The 17929-nt window shown below is 58.7% G+C and overlaps 1 protein-coding gene across 1 annotated transcript; it reads left to right on the top strand.

The window, feature by feature from the left end:
• The first annotated feature begins 398 nt into the window (after positions 1-398).
• Positions 399-15883, top strand: NR5A1 (nuclear receptor subfamily 5 group A member 1). The gene is made up of 6 exons (XM_051637018.1): positions 399-517; positions 898-1039; positions 4663-5303; positions 11360-11479; positions 11856-12003; positions 15456-15883. Exons 1-6 carry the CDS (start codon positions 416-418, stop codon positions 15701-15703), a joined length of 1401 nt encoding a protein of 466 aa, XP_051492978.1. The 5' UTR covers positions 399-415; the 3' UTR covers positions 15704-15883.
• Positions 15884-17929: the final 2046 nt, after the last annotated feature.

The following is a 17929-nucleotide window of genomic DNA, read 5'->3' as shown; positions in this document are numbered from 1 at the left end:
CCGAGCTCCCCTGCTCCCCCCTGTCCTCCGCGCTTGGCCCGGAGTTGCTGCCGGAGCTGCCCTGTCCGCTGCCAGCCGGGGCCTGCCGGGCCGGGGTCCGCCAGCGGGGCAGAGCGCAGCCCCATCCCCGTGTCCCCGGGGCTGGCAGGTCCCTCCGCCCCCGCCCCGTGTCCCCGTCAGCCGCCCGCTCTCCCCAGAGGAGGTTCCCCAGCCCCCGGGGGGCTGGCCGCTCGCCCGCACCAACATGGAGATGCTCTTCCAGGCGCTATAAAGGGCTCCTGCTCCGGCACCTGCCGCTCGGTCGCGCCGCGCCGCGCTCCCGCTCCGCACCCAGCGCAGGGCTGGGGGTCCCGGTCCCCTCCCGCCCCGTCCCGCTGACCCGCTGGCTTGTCCCGCAGCAGGGCCGCTGGAGGGGATGGACTATTCCTATGATGAGGACCTGGACGAGCTCTGTCCGGTCTGCGGGGACAAGGTCTCCGGGTACCACTACGGGCTGCTCACCTGCGAGAGCTGCAAGGTAGGAGCGGCCGGGGCTGTGCGGGGCCGGGCTGTGCGGGGCCGGGGGCTGTGCGGGGCCGGGCGCCCTGCTGGGACCAGGGCTGTGCGGGAACCGGAGCTGCGCGGGAACCGCTGCACGGGGAAGAGAGGCTCGGGGCTGTGCGGGGAGCGAGGAGGGGGCTCTGCCGGGGCCAGGGCAGCGGGGCCGGCCGCGGGCCTCTGCTTGCCCGTTTTCGTTAGGGACAGATTCGCGCTCGGCGATGGGACGGGAGCGCGGCCACGACGGGAGCCCCGACCGCGGCGGGGGGCGGCAGGAACCACCGTCGGAAGCGGTGCTGGGGGCCCGGGGAGCCGATGCCGGTGTCAGTGACCGCCCCATCTCCTCCGCCACCACCGCAGGGCTTCTTCAAGCGGACGGTGCAGAACAACAAGCACTACACCTGCACCGAGAGCCAGAACTGCAAGATCGACAAGACCCAGCGCAAGCGCTGCCCCTACTGCCGCTTCCAGAAGTGCCTGACCGTGGGGATGCGCCTGGAAGGTAGGGCAGCTCCGCGGGCACGGCCGGGCTCCGCGGACGGGGCTGGGGGCTGCGCGGGGCTGCGCGGTGCCCCTGATGGCGGTCGCGCTGTCCCCGCCGCCCGCCCCGCCGAGTCCCCGGGCCGGTAATTCGCTCCGCTGCTTCGATTCCGTTTTTCTCTTGCAAGTTAAAAAAAAATTCGTTTTTGCTCGTCGCTTTCCGCTTTCCCTTTTTTTTTTTGTTTTTGTTTTGCTTTCCCGGGGGTTTTGGCTGCTGCGGTTCCAATTTTCCAGGATTTTCTTGGCTGGCAGAACGGTTGGGAAATAGCATTGAAATTATTGTTTTCCTTAAGCACATAATTCCAGAAGCCAAGACTTAAGGAAAACATTAAATATGATGAAGCTTGCGATAAAACTGCTGCAGACCCACCACAAATTGTATTTTTCCCCTTGGTGACATTTAGTATCACAGATTTCTCGTTTGACTCCCGGGGAGCAAAATTCCAGCTCCCCCCCGGCTGCCGGCTCGCGCAGCTCAGGGAAGTCGATCCCGATGGAGATGCCGGAGTCGGGCCCCGGCATCCCCGAGTCTTGTGTTGTGGTTTCTGCAACGCTTTGCACGGGCCGACAAAATGCATTTGGGACACTGAGCGCTGTGAAGCGCCTGCGAAACAAAAGCAGACGTGGAAAGGAGCCCCCCCACCAGGGTCAGGCGCCCCCCCCCCCCCCTTCTCCCCTGAAATCGTTTACAATTTACAGGGGATGAAAGCGGCTGGATGCACCGGCCGGTCTGAGACCGCTCACCTGGCAGGGTTGGCTGGGACCGGCCGGGAGCTGAGGGCAGGGTGCGGGTTAATCAGAAGGTACTGGGCGTACTGGGTGTGCTGGCACAGCGGCCGCGCTCTTCCCGGAGCGGGTGAGAGGCGGGGAGCGGAGGCGCAGGAGTAAGACACAACATCGAGCTGCAAAATCAGCCCCTGCAAACTCCCGGCGTGGGCCAGCTTCCAGCCCCGACTCCAAACAGATCCCAGTTTCGTTCTCCTGCATAGGCGGGAGTTACTGGTGCCCTAAATTGATCTGTGTGTTTTCTGGCGGTTTTGACTGGTGCTGCAGGAGAATTTGGGTGCTGGGAAGGGGCTGGGAACTGCGGGCACAGGCAGGCAGGGGCAGTCCTTGGGTTGCCCGGGGAGGAACAGGCACAGTCTCAGTTTTGCCGTTTTCACCAGCTCTTGCTCGCTGTGGAGCTCGTCTGGTCCCGTAGCCCATGAGTGTATCTGTCAGGGGGTTATTTATTTTCCTGCTGTTTGCTCCTTAGTGCAGTCCTGCAGCCAGGGGGGTCACCCAGCCGAGGGTGATATTCCTGTGGGACTGTCGCTTTTGTGCTAAAAACCCAAGCCCATCCTTCCCTGGTTCCCAGTGGTTTTGGGCAAGGAATTGGAGGTGACGCTTCAAAGCTGAACCTCTAGCTCCACGGGAAAAAAGCAAACCCAAGAGGTTTGATTCTGGGGACAATGTGTTGGCACAAACCCTCCTGAAGTGCCTGAAAGGATGCTGCAGCAAAGCCTGGCCAGGGAGAGCATCCCTGGGCATAATTTGGGTACACCCGGGGCCTCTCTGGGCCCCCTCTCTGGGCCCCAGCCCAGGCAGAGAGAGGTGGGCAAAGGGAGGCAGAGCCTGGTGAGAACCCACACAGCCAGGGCTCTGCGGGGGTGAGGGCAGCGGGCAGTGGGCTGCAGGGTGGGCTGGGTGCCCATGCCTGTGGGCGTGTGGCTTAGGGGCTGCAGGAAGAAGGTTTTGTTGGGGGGATGCCAGATGTGCAGGGACTTTCTGGGCAGCTCTACTGAGGTCCTGTTGTTCCAGAGGTTGAGGTGCTCCTTCCTGGCAGCCAGCTGGGATGCAGCAAACGGCAAGTTGTACCTGATCCCAAGTAAGGCACAAATGGCAGGAAAAGTGGAGCAGAAAGGAATTAAGAAGCCTCTTCTTTCTTTGTGTTCATGCCTGGGGGGAGAAGAAGGTGCACTAGCGATCGCCTGTGGAGGGTTTGTGGAACTGGCCGTGGGGAGGTACAGGCAGTGCCAGTGAGGTCCCTGTCTGTGCACCTCCACTCAGGGCCAGGGATCTGCTGGGATGTGATTCCCTGGGCATTGTTGGGCCCAGCCTTGAGCAGTGGTGGGAACACATCCCTTGGAGTGGATGTGAGACTTGGGCTTTTGGCAGAGGGTGCAGCTGGGGGTGCCTGACCTGCTGGTACCAGGCGGGGCTGGGTGAGGGGTCTGCCCGAGGGGGATCCTGGCAGGGGCACAAACACGTGCTGACTGCGACCATGCCCCTTGGAGGGAGGAACTGCCCCGGGACAGATGTCTGTTGCCCAGAAGCGTGCGGGAAGGCTCTCAGGAGGGGGGGTCGCAGCACCCCCCCCTCGAAGGATGCCTCTGGCCCCCCAGCTCCGGCGAGATACTGTTTTCATGAATAAAGAATGAGGGAGGAAGTGCGGGGCGGCTCCCCTGGGAGCACATTCCTGCTCGCCCTGGAAATGCTGCTGCTCCCGGCCGAAGCTTCTGCCTTTCCAGCCTGCCTGGGAGAGTCCGGGAGGTGCCCTGGCTCTCCGGATGGGCTGTTCGCTCTTCCAGCGGCCCCGGGAGAAGTAGGAGAAAGAGCGGCCGAGGTAACAGCTGCCACACAAAAGCAAGACCCGCCTGCTGTCAGCAAGGACGCAAAACAGCAGAGGTTTTGGTTGTTTTTTTTTCCTGTGATGCTGAGTCTGTGAGCTCTTCTCCATCCCTCTACCCTGCCGTCCAGCTCCCAGCTTCCTGTGGGCTGAGGCTCTTCCAAGGGTGGGCTGGGGCAGCAGCGGGGCAGCGCGCAGGGATGAGCTCCGGCTGCAGAGACGCACCTGCTGCCCCGCATGCTGACACATTCTTGGGTTTCTTTGGGGGTTCAAAGGGAACATCTGGTTTGGTACAGCCTGGAGACTGCGCTGGGGCCGTCAGAGTGACTCCGGCAGTGGGAGGCTTGGGCAGAGTCCCTTGGCTGTAGTCAATGCCTGCCCGAAAGCTGGCGCAGCCATGCAGTGGGGTGCAGTGTGTCTGATGGGACCTGCCACCGTGCTGCCTGCAAGAGAGGCAGAGACTGGCAGAAAAGAAGCCTGTACAGCCTGGATGCAGGTGGCCCAGGGTCCCCAGGGGGCTGTGGGGTCCCAGGCTCTGAAGAAACAAGGGAATCCCCGGGTTTGGTCCGGAGTCAGAGGTAATAAAAATGAAAGTGGATGTTCAGCCCCCTTTTTGGCCCAGGCTTCACTGACTGTCTTCTAACCCATGAGAGTTGCAAAGCTGCTTTATCCCCCACCGTTTCATGGTTAAAGCTGAATGTCTTTTCCTTTCCTGCCATTCCCAGAGGCTCTGAAGATGACACCAGCAAGGCAGGAGCTGGGGCCAGGCACCCAAACCTGCTATGCCATGTACCTGGTGTGCCTGGCTGGGCTGGGAGTGGCACAGTCCTGGCAGTGACTTTCTGGGAAGGTCTCCCCAGTGCCCCCCAGCCCTCTTTGGCTCCCAAATCCCCCCATAATTTTTCCCATGCTCCCTGGAAGCTCTGGTCTCCCTCTACACTCCTTCACTGCAGCCTCTGTGTTCTCTCTGCCCCCAGCCGTGCGTGCCGACCGGATGCGCGGAGGGAGGAACAAGTTTGGACCCATGTACAAGAGGGACCGTGCCTTAAAGCAGCAGAAGAAAGCTCTGATCCGTGCCAATGGCTTCAAGCTGGAGACTGTGCCTCAGATCATGTCCCCGGTGCAGAATGACTACAGCCTGTCCTCCACCATCCACAGCATCCACGCCATGGCCAAGACCTTGCCGCCCAACCCTGCTGCCCTGACGCCCGTCGACTACGAGCGCAGCCCCTACGGGACACCCTCCCTGGGAATGACTGTGCCCAGCCACGTGCCGCTCGCCAGCTACCACTACCCCTCCTTCCCCAACCGCACCATCAAGTCCGAGTACCCAGACCACTACACAAACGTGCACGAATCCGTGCCCGCCTACATGTACCCAGAGACCTACCCCAGTAGCTCGCCCCCTGACATCCCTGAGGTCATCCTGAAGCTGCTGCAGCTGGAGCCTGACGAGGCGCAGGTGAAGGCGCGGATACTGGCCTGTCTGCAGCAAGAGCAAGGCAAAGGCCGGCATGAGAAGCTCAGCACCTTTGGCCTCATGTGCAAGATGGCTGACCAGACCCTCTTTGCCATCGTGGAGTGGGCACGGAGCTGCATCTTCTTCAAGGAACTGGAGGTAGGAGTCTGGGTAGGGGTAGAAGATGGGTGGGCAGCGGTAGACAGGCGGGATTGGGGCTGCAGTACTGTGAGGACAGAATGATGAAATGGGCAGTACTGGGGCTAAGACGCTGTGAGGGTGGGGCAATGCCCACGGGCATGAGCATGGGGCTGCCAGCACTGCAGACCTGCTGGTGTATCTCCATGCCATTCCTGGTTCCCTGCACAACAGCACTAGAGCCCCTGGCTGCACCGCCAGAGCGATTCCCGCGGTCACCGTGGGGCTAATGATTTCAGATTCATCACGGCGGGGGCAGGTGTGGAGGCAATCGCCGGCAGAGTGACTGTGGTGTCAAGCTCAAGATATAATTGAAAAATGTAATGTTGAGGAATTATAGGTGAGACAATTCTGTCCTCCACCTTCTGGAGGAAAATCGATGCTGTCAGGTGGGTGCCTGTTAGCACCAGGCAGCCGGGCAGGACTGGCCGGGGAGGGGACACCATCAAACCTTCTTCAGAGCCACTTCTGCTGCACAGCTGGGAGACATGGTGCTGGCCCCTGTTTTGCCAGGCCATTCCATCTAGGAAAACCCCAAAAAAACCTACTGGGGCCAAGGAGTGGATTAGCAGGCCTAGGGTAGCCTCTGCCATTCTGCAAATCTTGCCGAGCTTTCAGACATTTTGTTTGTGTCCTGGTCTGACCTAAGATCCCAAACTGGTGCAAAGATGGGAGAGAAAATTTTGCAACATGGTCAAAAGCCAGAGAGTCACACCCCAGAGTAGTTGGGAGAGCTGGGTGCCTTCCTGTGCTCTGAGCACAGGGCTGTGCAACCCAGCTCTGGCCAAAAGCACCTTCTTCCTGCGGTGTTGTGGGGACCCTGGCCCAGAACAGAGCCCAGCTCTTCCCTGTGCCCACCTCACAGGGTGCCATGGGGCTGAGCGTGGCAGAGCCTCGTGGCTCAAAATAGCCCCCCTGGCTACCAGAACAGTGTCAGGAAATGGCATTGTGGGGGTGGGTTGGGCTCATTTCAATCATATCAGTGTCCAGCCTGGATTTTGGGAACAGGGTGGCTGTTGTTTTGCAGGAGATATTGTAAACAGTGTAAATTCAGCTCCCGGCCACATTGCTGCATAGCCTTGTAACTCCATTGTCAGCCTGATTGTGCCACCAAAATAGGCTGTTTCCGTGTGAATCCGTGTCAGCAGGGGCTCCTCTTCCCACGGGGCTCCAGGGGGGATGCAGGGCCAGAGGCCTCACCTGGGCAGGGCTACCACCAGAGTCCTGCCAGGAGTGGGAATGTCCCCTGCCATGCCCAGAACATGCGACATGGTGCCCCATGGAAGGGAGCTCTGGTTGAGCATCCCCACCCATCATCCTTGTGCCTTTCTCCTTCATCCATGTGGTGAGCAAAGGGCAGATTTCTAGTCTTGCAGGGCTGGGGACCACGGTGCCCCACATCCTGCCCTGACTCCAGAGGGAGCGTGAGAAATCGTGGCTGTCACTGGCCTTGGCTCCCTCTGAGCCCCCAGCACGGGGCTGTGGTGCTGGGCCCCTCTGCCTGTGTTCCCCCCAGCGATGATGCCAGGGCTGCCTGCTGCCCACCCAGCATGGCATGTCTGCCCTGGCGTGGGTGGTGGCTTTCCTTTGGGCACATGGAGGGAAGCTGTTGGGAAGCAGGAGTAGGTCTGGAGCTCCTGAAATCCCCTTCTAGCTCCTGCCGGCACAAACAGGTGCTGGGGCAGCAAATGAGCTCCTTCCAGCGCCGAGTTGATGGCTTCACCCGAGAGCCCGCTAGCACAGGCTCAGAGCGCAGAGATCAGTGGCCAGGATGGCCCTGCTGGGAGCTCAGGGCTCCTCAGAGCAGCCCTCTCCATCCCCTGGGAGGGGTCTCCATCCCCAGCTGGGGAAGGTCTGTTGGCTGACGCTGATGCAGGGATGCAGGCTGGAAGGGAATTGTGCTGGGACGTGGCTCCAGGGCATGCACAGTGTCCCTGCCCAAGCTGCTGCAGGGCTGTTCTGCAGACAGCTGCCTTCTGCCCAGGCCTTGCAGGGAGCCTGGAGCAGGGGCAGGATCCTTCATGGACACAGGAACACACCAGCTCACTGGCTGGGACTACCCTTTGCTCCCTGCCCAGGGAGAGCGGGAGCAGGTTCCCCCTGGATCTGGTAGGTCTTGTTCCCATTCCCATTCCAACACCAGCATCCTGGTGAGAGGTGGCAGCAGACTGGGCACTTTGCCATCTACTCCTGGCAGAGGGGCTGGGGTGGGGTCCCTTGGAGAGACCCCCCCCAGCTCCAGCGCTGCACCAGGGAAAGAGGGGGGAGATGGGCTAATGGCCTCTTGACATCGGCTCGCACTCCATGTCTGCCCACAGGCGCGGGGCGGTCAGATTGAAAACAGATTTAACTTCCCAGATATATCGTTTCATTTAAGGGCCAGTAATTCTGTCAGTCTGCCACTGACAAACGAGGGTCCCCATGCCAATCCACCGGGGAGACTGATGTCGCGGCGCTCATCTGGTGTCAGCAGGCAGAGAATTACGGACTGCGCTGGCCTTCGCAGGCAGCACTAATAGCGCCGCGCGGCAGAGGGGGATTTGGGGCCCGCTTGTTTATCGAGGCCTGGCCGGGCGGCCGCGGCGCGAGGCCGCGCGGGCGGAGGGGGAAGAGGTCAGAGCTGGCGCCCATAAATACCAACTTTAACTGAGTCTAGATGAGATGTGTCAGGCCTGAGGGAAGATTTGCAGCATCTCTTCAGGAAGAAAAATATGGGCTGGAGGTGAAATATATTTTGTTGGGTCGTGAGTCTCAGGCAACTTTGTCCTTTTGAATGTAATTTTTATCTATATATATGGAAAGAGACAGAGAAATGTGCATGGATGTGCACACCCTTGCACACTAACACTGTGTCTGGTTTTGGTTTATATACGTGCATCTTGCACTGCCTGGTTTATATAGGGGTTACTGCCATATGTACATATAAATATTGTGCACACAGGGGTGCAGTGACCTTTAGATTGGGCTGAGCAGCCAGGAATGTTAAACAAATTGCCGTGGTTTCAGCCCGAAGGCCGGGCTGGGCTGGGTGTGTGGCGAGTCTCTGCAGCTGGTGGAGGGGCACGGCGTGGCCATGGAGAGCTGGGGTGATGCTGGTCCCCACCTCAGCTCCTCCTTGCTATGGGGCCTGGGCAAACCACCCTCCCAACCACAGGCAAGCCCCAGTGGCAGAGATGAATGCTGAAGGCAGCACTGTCCCCCTGGCTGAGGGGTTCCTGTGGGGTGGTGGCTCTGCCTGCTGGGCTGCTCTCCCTCACTTCTCCTTGGAGACCTCGGAGCCACGGCAAGGCCCAGTTGCAGTCACTCGCTTTAGCATGCATGGGTCAGCTTGACCCCATCTCCTGGCCAACAGCCAGAGAGTTTTTGGCAGATTTAAACTCTTCTTCTGGTGGTGGATGTGCAGCAATATTTAGCATCCTTTGCACTGGGGGAAATGTGATGGCTCTCCCTGTCTGCTGGCACCCCGCTGGCACAGCCCTGCCCTGGCTCCCAGGGGACACACCCAGAGCCACGATGCCCACACAGCCTTGCTGCTGGCAAGCACCTGCAAAAAGCAGCATCCTGGGCCAGAGCAGTGTGCTCTGCCAGCAGGGAGATGTGATCCTGGCCCTGACACACTGGCCTTGATGTTTTTTTGCTTTAAGATGCCCATCACAGTGGCATCTGGGCAGGGGGGTGGGGACCTGCACTGAGCATTAACACCTCAGTCCTGTGCGGGGTTTTCATTGCGGTGGCTGCTGGACATGAATCCACTGTCACACTTCTCAGTGCCAAGGAGACAGGTCTTGCTCCTACCCATTAATTGTCAGGGCTCAGGGCACTGGTGTGTGCTCTGCACCTGTGTGAGAGCTGCAGGGCAAATCCTGCACCAGGGCTCTGGGAGAAGGCCTGGACACCATCCCTGGGGTGAAGGCAGGTCAGGGGCATCCAAGTGCCTCGTGTTCATGGGTGTTGAAGCTACATGGAGAGAGGCTGGGGACAGGTGTCGTTGGACCCACTCAGGGTGCCTGAGCAAAGTGAGGTTCCTGGTGGGTCACCGTGTCCTAACTCTGCAGAGGTGATGGTGGTACCCTGGAGCAGCTGTGCAGGGATCAGGAGGGCTGTGCCACCCCTGTGGGGGTTTGGCTCTGGGATGCTGAGGCCCTAGGGTAGCCTGGGCACAATTTTGGAACCCAAACACCCTCAAGGGCTTCATCCCCTTGTGGCTGTGGACCCACAGGGAAGGTTGCAGGAGATTTAAGACTCACGTGGTGCATCTGCATGTGGGTCCTGCAGCCTGTGCCTGCACACACTCTGCCTCCCCCCACCCTTCATCCAAGCCTTGGCTGCAGGGAAAGGGATTGTTTTGTGGGTCACAGCCAACAGCAAGGCACTTTTGGTAGCTGGTGGTGGTTCTGCGAATGGGTTAAATGGTGGTTGTTGTGTTGTGTTTTTTTTTTTTTTAAATTGCCTCTTAAAGATGGCTTGCATCAGGTCCTTGATAAAGCACTCTGCTGGAAAGCCTTGACATTAAAAGAGGAAGATCCTTTGCCTAACTTTTAAAGGCAAGAGTGGGTGCATGCCACCTTGCTGGAAGGGCCTGATGGATGCAGAGTGGCTGCCTGTGAGCAGCCCTCTGCTCTGCCCCCCTCCTGGGAGGCCAGGCTGCTGCTGGGCACAGGAAGGTGGTCTCCACCAGGAGCCCTCTTCAGCAAAGCCACAGCACTGGAGCAGGATCACGCAGCGATGCTCCTGGGAAAGGCCCCGGCATGCTGGAGCAGGATGGCACAATGTGCCACTGCTGGGATGTGGGGTGGTGCTTGGCTGAGGGAGCTGAGCCTGCCTGTTGCTTTGGGAGAAGCTGATGAGTCATTTTTAAAGGAAGAAAAAAAATCTGACAATTGTCAAAATGCTTCCTTTTGGAAAAGCTGAATTTTTTAAAACAGTTTCCAAGCAAACCCTTCAGTCTGTCCCTTCCGGAGCTCATCCCGCTCAGGAATGAGGGGCAGGAAGGAGCTTCCAAAACAACTCAGCCTGGGTGGAGGAGCTGAGCGCTGGCTGGGCCGGCCACATGCTGCTGCTCGGGGGCCCAGCTCCCGGCCAGGGCTGGCCATGGCTGCAGCCAGCCCCTTGCTTGGCCGGAGGTCACCAGGAATGCAGAAAATCTCTATTTTGTTTTGATGCAGAATGAGCTTTCCCCCAGTTCTTTGTTTAGCAGCTGAACAGGAACCTCACAATCTGTACAGTTGGGCCATGTACCAGGACTCCTCTGCCTTGGCAGCCCCCCTGCACCTCCAGCTCCCCCTTGCACCCCCTGCTCCCCCCTGCAGGCAGGTTTCACACCTCAGGCAGCCCCGGCAGCCGCAGCTCCCTCCCTGCGCTGCTCTGGGCTGCCCACCCGCCGCACCTGAGAAACAAATCCCAGCGGCTCATGGAGAGTGCCGGGCTGTGAGGCCATAAAGCTCTTTCTCATCTGACTTCCATTCCTTTTGCAATCTCCCAGTACTGGTTTATTGCAGCCTCTTCAGCAAATCGAGAGCATTATCCAGGCCTGCAATACTGCATCTGTCTTCCTTCTATTAAAGGCAGCAAGCACAATGGCACTGCAGAGCTCTTCTGCTAGCGCTGAAGGTGCTCTGCTGGGAAGCATTACGGATAACCCCAGCCCTTTCCCTGCACCAGCTGTGCAGGAGAGGGGGGCTCTGGGCAGGGCTGGGGTTCAGCTCTTTGCAGAGAGGAGTTGGGATCCCACAGAAAGCAGCAATGAGGGGATGAAGCCACTGACCCAGGGTGGCTCTCAGCAGGCAGTGAAGAGGGCAGCTGAGCAGCATGCCAGGCCAGCAGCATCCCCACATCCAGGCGTGGGGCCTGGCACGGCTCTGCTTCATCTAACGGTGCTGGTGACTGGACTCACTGCTCTACTTCTGGGTGCTTGAGCAGTGAAAATAAGTTATATTTTGACCATGATGCCAGTTTGGTGGAAAACCCCATACTGTGCTGTGCTGGGTGTCAGCAGTGTGGCTCTGGCTGTGTTTCAGGTGGGCGACCAGATGAAGCTGCTGCAAAACTGTTGGAGTGAGCTGCTGGTGTTCGACCATGTCTACCGGCAGCTGCAGCACGGCAAGGACCACAGCGTGCTGCTCGTCACCGGCCAGGAGGTGAGCAACGCCCACAAGGTCCTATCCCATTTTCTCCCATCCTGTCCTGACCCAGCATCCAATTCTCACTTCTGGAGACAGATGTTTCTCCTGGAAAGATAAACTGCTGCACCTGTATTTGCAGAGATGGGCTGTGAGAAGGGGCTCCTTCCCTCCCTGGGGGGTGGGTTTTGGAGACACCAGCAGTGCCAGTGCTCTGCAAAGGGCCCCTCTGATTTAAGTGGCACTGGAGAAACAGGGTTCCTGTTTCACCCACCAGCCTTTGCTTTGCTGCCCCTCTTCCTTGTTCAGGGCTGTGGGCTGGTGCCCAGCTCCTGCCCTGCAGGGACCCGGGGGGCTGTGGCTGCAGTGCCTGATGCTGTCCCTGTCCCCACAGGTGGACATGTCGACCATCACGGCCCAGGCCGGCTCCATCCTGAACACGCTGGTGCTGCGCGCGCAGGAGCTGGTCCTGCACTTGCACTCACTCCAGGTGGACCGGCAGGAGTTCGTCTGCCTCAAGTTCCTCATCCTCTTCAGCCTCGGTGAGCGTCACCGCGGGGCACTGGCTGAGGGGTGGCCATGCCGGGTGGTCAGGGCTGTGCTGCTGTGGGGTCTCGGGGGTGGGAGCGTGGCTGGAGGGAGCACGAGGAGGGTCTGGCCGTGCCGGCTGCTGTGCCGATGGGTGACAAAAGGACTTTTGATGAGTGAGGGCTGGACCTGCCAAAACGTGCAAAATGTCTCCCAGCACGGGGCCGGGCACTGCCCCCGGCCACGGGGGGCTGTGCCAACCCCCTGGCTGAGCGGAGCCTGTTTTGGTCACTTGCCCGTTGCACCGGGCAGGGAAACAACCGGCTGATACGGCCGCGGCAAAACAGGCGCGTTGGCAGAGGCGGGGGCCGGGGCTGTCCCTATCTCCCGGGATTTGCGTCAGAGGGCCCGTGCCAGGGCAGGGGCTGCGCACCGCTCCTGATTAGGCTCAGCCCCGGAGCCTGCGGTCGGGCCGAGGCGGCGGGTTCACACCGTCCTGCCTCCCCCAGACAAAATACACGGGAGCTGCGGGTGCTGCTGCCAGAGCCCGCCACGTCCCTGGGCTGCACAGCTCCGTCTGCTCCTGCCCCACTCCTGTGCCCAGCCTCCTTCGTTACCCGTGTTGACACCTTCCCCTCCAGCGGGAGGTCTCACCTCCGGGCAGCGGGGCCTGCAAGGGGCTCAGCTGGCTCCCCGGCTCCCTGCTCACACCTCTGCCGCTGCGGCTGATTCACCTCACACACCTCCACGGCCGCTGCTAATTACATGTGCCTAGACAGGGCAGGAACCAGTATTTCCCCAGGGAAATTTGTGCTTCGGTCTCTACAGTGCCTCATGCTGAGCTCAGGGTGTCCCTGTCTCCATCCCCAGCCCAACCCATCCCCTTCCCCATCCTTGTCCTTGTCCTCAGTCTGCACTTGTGTTTGTGCTCCATGGGTCCCATCCAGGGACTCGATGCCAAGCGCAGCCAGCCGTGAGCTGCACTCTGTGCTGAACAGACACTGCGGTGTATTTTGGTACTTTGGTGCTTGACAGGGAGTTTGCCTCACTGTGTCTCCATTGCTGTGGGGCCAGCCTGCTCCAAAGGTGACACCACCTCTGGGTTAATGGGTGAAGTGGAGCACTGACATGCTGTGGCCGGTGGGAATCCTCTCCCCATCCCAGGGGCCAGGGTCAGGGCCAGCATGGTCTGAGGGACCCACTGGTTTGTCTGTGGTTTGCTGTGGATGTGTCCCTGATAGCAGGCAGGGTATCTTGGGGTGCCCGAGCTGCCCTGCCGGCCTGTCCTGCACCTGTGGCATCTCCTCCCACAGCTTTCTTTTCCTCTAAAGCTGTTTTGAAATCCAGAGCAATGGGATATGATCATTCGCTGTTCAAACAGTGATAAGGTGTGGTACAAACAGTGCCCAGGCTGGGAAATAAAGGTCCCAGTGGGGCTCATGCCGTGATCTGGGACCTTCCCAGGCTTCTGCCCAGAGCACAGTCAGCTCCAACAGCCGCGGCTGCTGCACCCAGCGTGGCTGCCGTTCCGCATCCCCGCAGCAGTGGCTTTCAGGAAGGGCATGGAATCGAATCAGTGTTTTTCCCCATACGTAATTTTATCCCAAATCCAACTTTTTTTCTCCATATTGCAGAGCTCACTTGGAGTAATTTGCCCTTCGCAGGCTCAGCTGTAGAGGATGGGATTGTGTATTATGTGCAGGATGTAATTGCCTTTAACAAGAGAGTTTCCACATTTACCACTCTGCCACAGCACAATCAAAGCCAAGCCCCGCTCACAAGAGCTGCCATTTGAGTTCTAAATAGATTTCTCTCCTGAGCAGGTAAAGAGATTTAATTAAAATTAGGGCTTCTCAAAATAGCAATATTTATGAGGACGGCACAGGTTAGCTTTGTTCTACAGAAGGGCTTAATAGAGCCTTAATGGATTGACCTATCATTCGATTTCATGACTTACATTCATGAAGCAGCTACTCTTGGGGAGGGGAGGAAGAGAGGCTTTTATAGCCCACATTCCCTTAAGCGTTTGCAATTTATCAGCAGCTTCTCCCAAACAAAAGGAGCTGTGAATAGGAAGAACACTTGAGGGCATAGAAATAATCCCAGGCATATCTGTATGTGTGATGGGAGGCTTTGTCACAGGACAGTCTTTGCAACTGCTGCAGTGTCTCTAAATGAAGTGAGTCAATGTTATTTGGACAACACTCTTTATTCCTTGCAGGAATGAAAACATTATTCAAATATTCAATTAAACAGTGAATAGGGTCTTTCAGCGAACCAGGTGAGTTCATCGAGTAGAACTAGCTATTGTTGAGCCAACTCAGGGGATAGATTTGACATTTATCAATATAACTTCTTTTTATTTTTTTAATGACATGGACAATAACCCTATGCAGATAAAGAGATTTCATAACAACAACCCAGGGAGAAGGGAGATGGCCACAGAAGGAGCAAATGTGCCTCAGGAGTGAAAAGGGAAGGGTGATCTGATAAAGTGCAGCTTGGCACTGCTGCCATGGGCATGCTGGAGGCTGTGGCTCCCTGGGGGTCCTGCAGCACCCCCACCTGTGCCTCTGCTCCCCAGCAGTCCTGCAGACCCCCTGGCTGCACCTCTGCTCCCTGGGCTCTGCCTGAGCATGGGCTGGGGGCTCCCAGCTTTGCTGGGCTGGAGCAGCACTGGGAGCCGTGGACATCCCGGAGTCCCATCCGCTCCCTCCTGCTCAGCCACCTCCAGCACCCGCATCGCGTTTTGCCCTCCAGCAGTAGCTCAGCCCTTCGGCTGCAGCAGGGATCCCTCTGGGTCTAAGCCGTGTTTGTTTCCCTTCTTTTTTGGGGTGAAAGCCGGAAAGACCTGAACACCTGACCGCCCTGGCCAGGCCTGTGCCTAGGTTTCCTTGTTCCCAGCCCGGGCTGCCAGAGCAGACCTGGACTTGTCCACATCTCAGTGCCTGCCGGTGGTGGGCAGCGGAGCCGGCAGTGCCGGTACCGGGGCAGCCGGATTGCGGGGGAGCTGTCGTGGCCCTGGCGAGACAGGGGATTTGGGTTTCCAGGCTGGTGAGCCCTGTTGCCACATTGGAAAGATGAGGTTTATCAGGGAATTAATTCAGCCACTTCCTCGACCTTCAGGAATTGAGCAGAGCTGATGGCAGCAGCTCCCTGCGCGTGGGCACAGCTGGTAACAAGTTTCAGCTTTGCAGATTTCTGGGTGGTGAGAGCAGAGGGGTCATGGGCCCTCCTGCTGCCAGGGGGGGTTTGGACATCCATGTTCAGCACTGGGGGAGGCCTTGGGATAGGGATGGGGAGGCCATGGCCAGGCAGGGATGGGGTGCAGGACCTGTTCTGCACTGTGTTCTTGTGCACGATGGGTGTTGAGCGGGAGCAACGGTTCCTCCTGGCACAAAATGGTATGGGTGGGGCAGACACGTGGGTTTGGCACCATTTCACCATCCTGTCCCCCCCCTTGCAGATGTGAAGTACCTGGAGAACCACACGCTGGCTAAGGACGCTCAGGAGAAGGCCAACGCGGCCCTGCTGGAGTACACGCTCTGCCACTACCCCCACTCTGCCGACAAGTTTCGGCAGCTGCTGCTGCGGCTGGCGGAGGTCCGGGCGCTGAGCATGCAGGCAGAGGAGTACCTGTACCACAAGCACCTGAGCGGGGAGGTGCCCTGCAACAACCTCCTCATCGAGATGCTGCACGCCAAGCGGACGTAAGTGCGGTGACCAGCAGAGACCCGGCGCAGCCCCAGCGCTGCCAGCGGCACAGGATGCGTGCCTGGGGCTGGGGGGCCATGCCACCTCTCCACCCCACCCTTCTCAATGATGCTATTTAACCTGTACTATTGGAAAAGTCCCAGATGGTTTATTTTAATATGCAGTAAGGACAGTTGAGGGCTGTGAGGCTGTGGGCTTGGCTGCCCCTCAGCTCCTCTGCACACCTGGTGCTTGACATGTCTCTGCCTGGCCTGGCTCTGTGGTGCCAAGGAAGGGTAAAGCCTGTCCTGGCTTCTCTCCTATTCATGCTCCTCTCCTGCTGCCCCTACCAGCTGTTTCTGCACCTCTGCCCTCCCTCCCCCAACCCTGCCCTATATCTCAGGACCCCCCGTGCACAGGGCAGGGGAGAGGTGAGGTGAACCCCCTGGGTTGGGGTTTTGCGGTGGTGGGAGTGCCCCCAGGCACCACCATGGAGACAGAGGGTTTCTGCAGAAGCCAAGGAGAATGCCAAGGCTGAAGGTGTCAGCCCCCACAGCTGTGCTGACACCCCAAGGTGCATGTGCCAGGGTCCCCACTCCCTGCTTTCCACAGTGTTACTGCCTGCTCTATGTCCCATCACTGCCCTGCCAAGCAAGGGCAGGTGGGGAAGGGGACAGGGACAGGCAGAACTGAGCCAGCAGCTGAGATTTGTTTTCTCTGCATTTGCTGGTGCTGGAGATCCCAGCAGGTCACAGTGCCAGGCATCACTGGCACGATGAACTGAGCTGATTTCTGAAGCATGAGGACAGGGTGGCCCCAGGATGATGGCCCCAGGCAGCAAAGGTCCTGCCTCCCTCCAGCCATCAGCCAAGTCCAGGCAGTGCCTGGAGAAGAGCCAAGGGGTAGAATGGGGCAGGGACAGACCCTGTCCCCTTCCCCCAGCAGGTGATGCTGGCCAGGCAGGAGGAAAGTGTGGAGCAGCAGCAGGTCCAGGCTGCAAGGCCCAGAGCTGCTCCCACACCAGCATGGGCTCAGGGGAGCTGGGGAGCTTTGCAGCCCCCTCCTGCATTTACCTGCCTAAGCACATGAGTAAGGAGTAATAAGAATTGTCCTGTGCTTCATGCTGAGCCCCTAGACCCTCCCTGTCACACTCAGCAGTGTCTCCAGGTGACAGCAAACACTGTGTTGGAGCCACAAGCAAAGAGCGGTCAGTTCCTCTCCCACCGTGGGATGGGTTCACAGACGTGGCTGGGCAGCACTGGGGGGGCTACAGCCCCCTGAGCTGGGACATGCTGGGCTGGTGCTGCTGCTCTCTCTCTCTGTCTCAGCCATGCTCTCGTCTCCTCCCACTAGTTGCCCCCAGATCCACTGGGGCTCCTCCAGCATGGCCAGGGTTGGTTCAGGTTTGTTTTCCATGGTGGGTGTTTGCCCCTGGCTTGGAGGGGGCTGGCAAAGCTGGTGCCTTGAGGAGCTGCAGACGCTGCGCCCAGAGCTGTGTGGGTTATGGAAGATTGTTAGATGCAGAAGAGCATGTTTGTCTCTGCTTTTCAACGTTTGTGCATTTTCCTCCTGAAGTCCGTGGTTTGGTTTCACCTTCCTTTTGTGAACTTAAAGAACTGGAGAAAATGGTTTGGGAGGTAAAAGATGTTTTATTTTCAGAAAATGAAAAGTGTCCTTAAGTGTCTCTCCCTCTCTGTCTCTCATATCCTTTTCTCCTTCTCATCCCTCCCCTTTGCCACTCCCCACCCTTCCTTTCCAGGCAGGAGGTTACCAACTTCCTTGTCAGAAGCAAACCACTGTAATAAATTTTGCAGTTCATTTCAAAAGGCAGGCTTTGTCCTTTTTACTTGTCTATCCCACCCTCCATGTCGGTGCCACCCCCTCCTCCTGGGTCCCCACAGGCAGGCGGGATGTCCTGCCTGGTGTCCCTTGGCCCTGTCACACACCAGGTGCCCATGAGTGTCTCTCCAGGAGCAACACCTGCCTTTGCCTGGGACACCGTGGCAGGACTGGGACACTATGGTCACTGCTGTGGTGTGATCCAAGGCATCAGTGACTCAGGATCTGGTTCAAAGTGCTGCTGGGAATTTCCACAGCCACTCTGAGTGTGCTTTTCAAGTGAGCTGACAAGCGACAACATTTACGGGCAATTATCTTAGGGGATTTTTCATGCAGGCCTTGGTGGTCCCTGTGGCCAAGAGCCCCCGGCGTGCAGTGCCCTGCTCCCTGCACCATGGCCAAACCCCC

Source organism: Apus apus, chromosome 19, assembly GCF_020740795.1.
Source record: "Apus apus isolate bApuApu2 chromosome 19, bApuApu2.pri.cur, whole genome shotgun sequence".
Taxonomy (NCBI): domain Eukaryota; kingdom Metazoa; phylum Chordata; class Aves; order Apodiformes; family Apodidae; genus Apus; species Apus apus.
The sequence above is the reverse complement of the archived record's forward strand: the minus strand, read 5'-3'. Positions and strand labels throughout refer to the sequence as shown.

Coding starts and splice junctions, on each gene's coding strand:
- NR5A1 (XM_051637018.1), top strand. CDS start 416: ATGGACTATTCCTATGATGAGGACCTGGACGAGCTCTGTCCGGTCTGC. Junction 518..897: donor TCACCTGCGAGAGCTGCAAG/GTAGGAGCGGCC, acceptor CCACCACCGCAG/GGCTTCTTCAAGCGGACGGT. Junction 1,040..4,662: donor CGTGGGGATGCGCCTGGAAG/GTAGGGCAGCTC, acceptor CTCTGCCCCCAG/CCGTGCGTGCCGACCGGATG.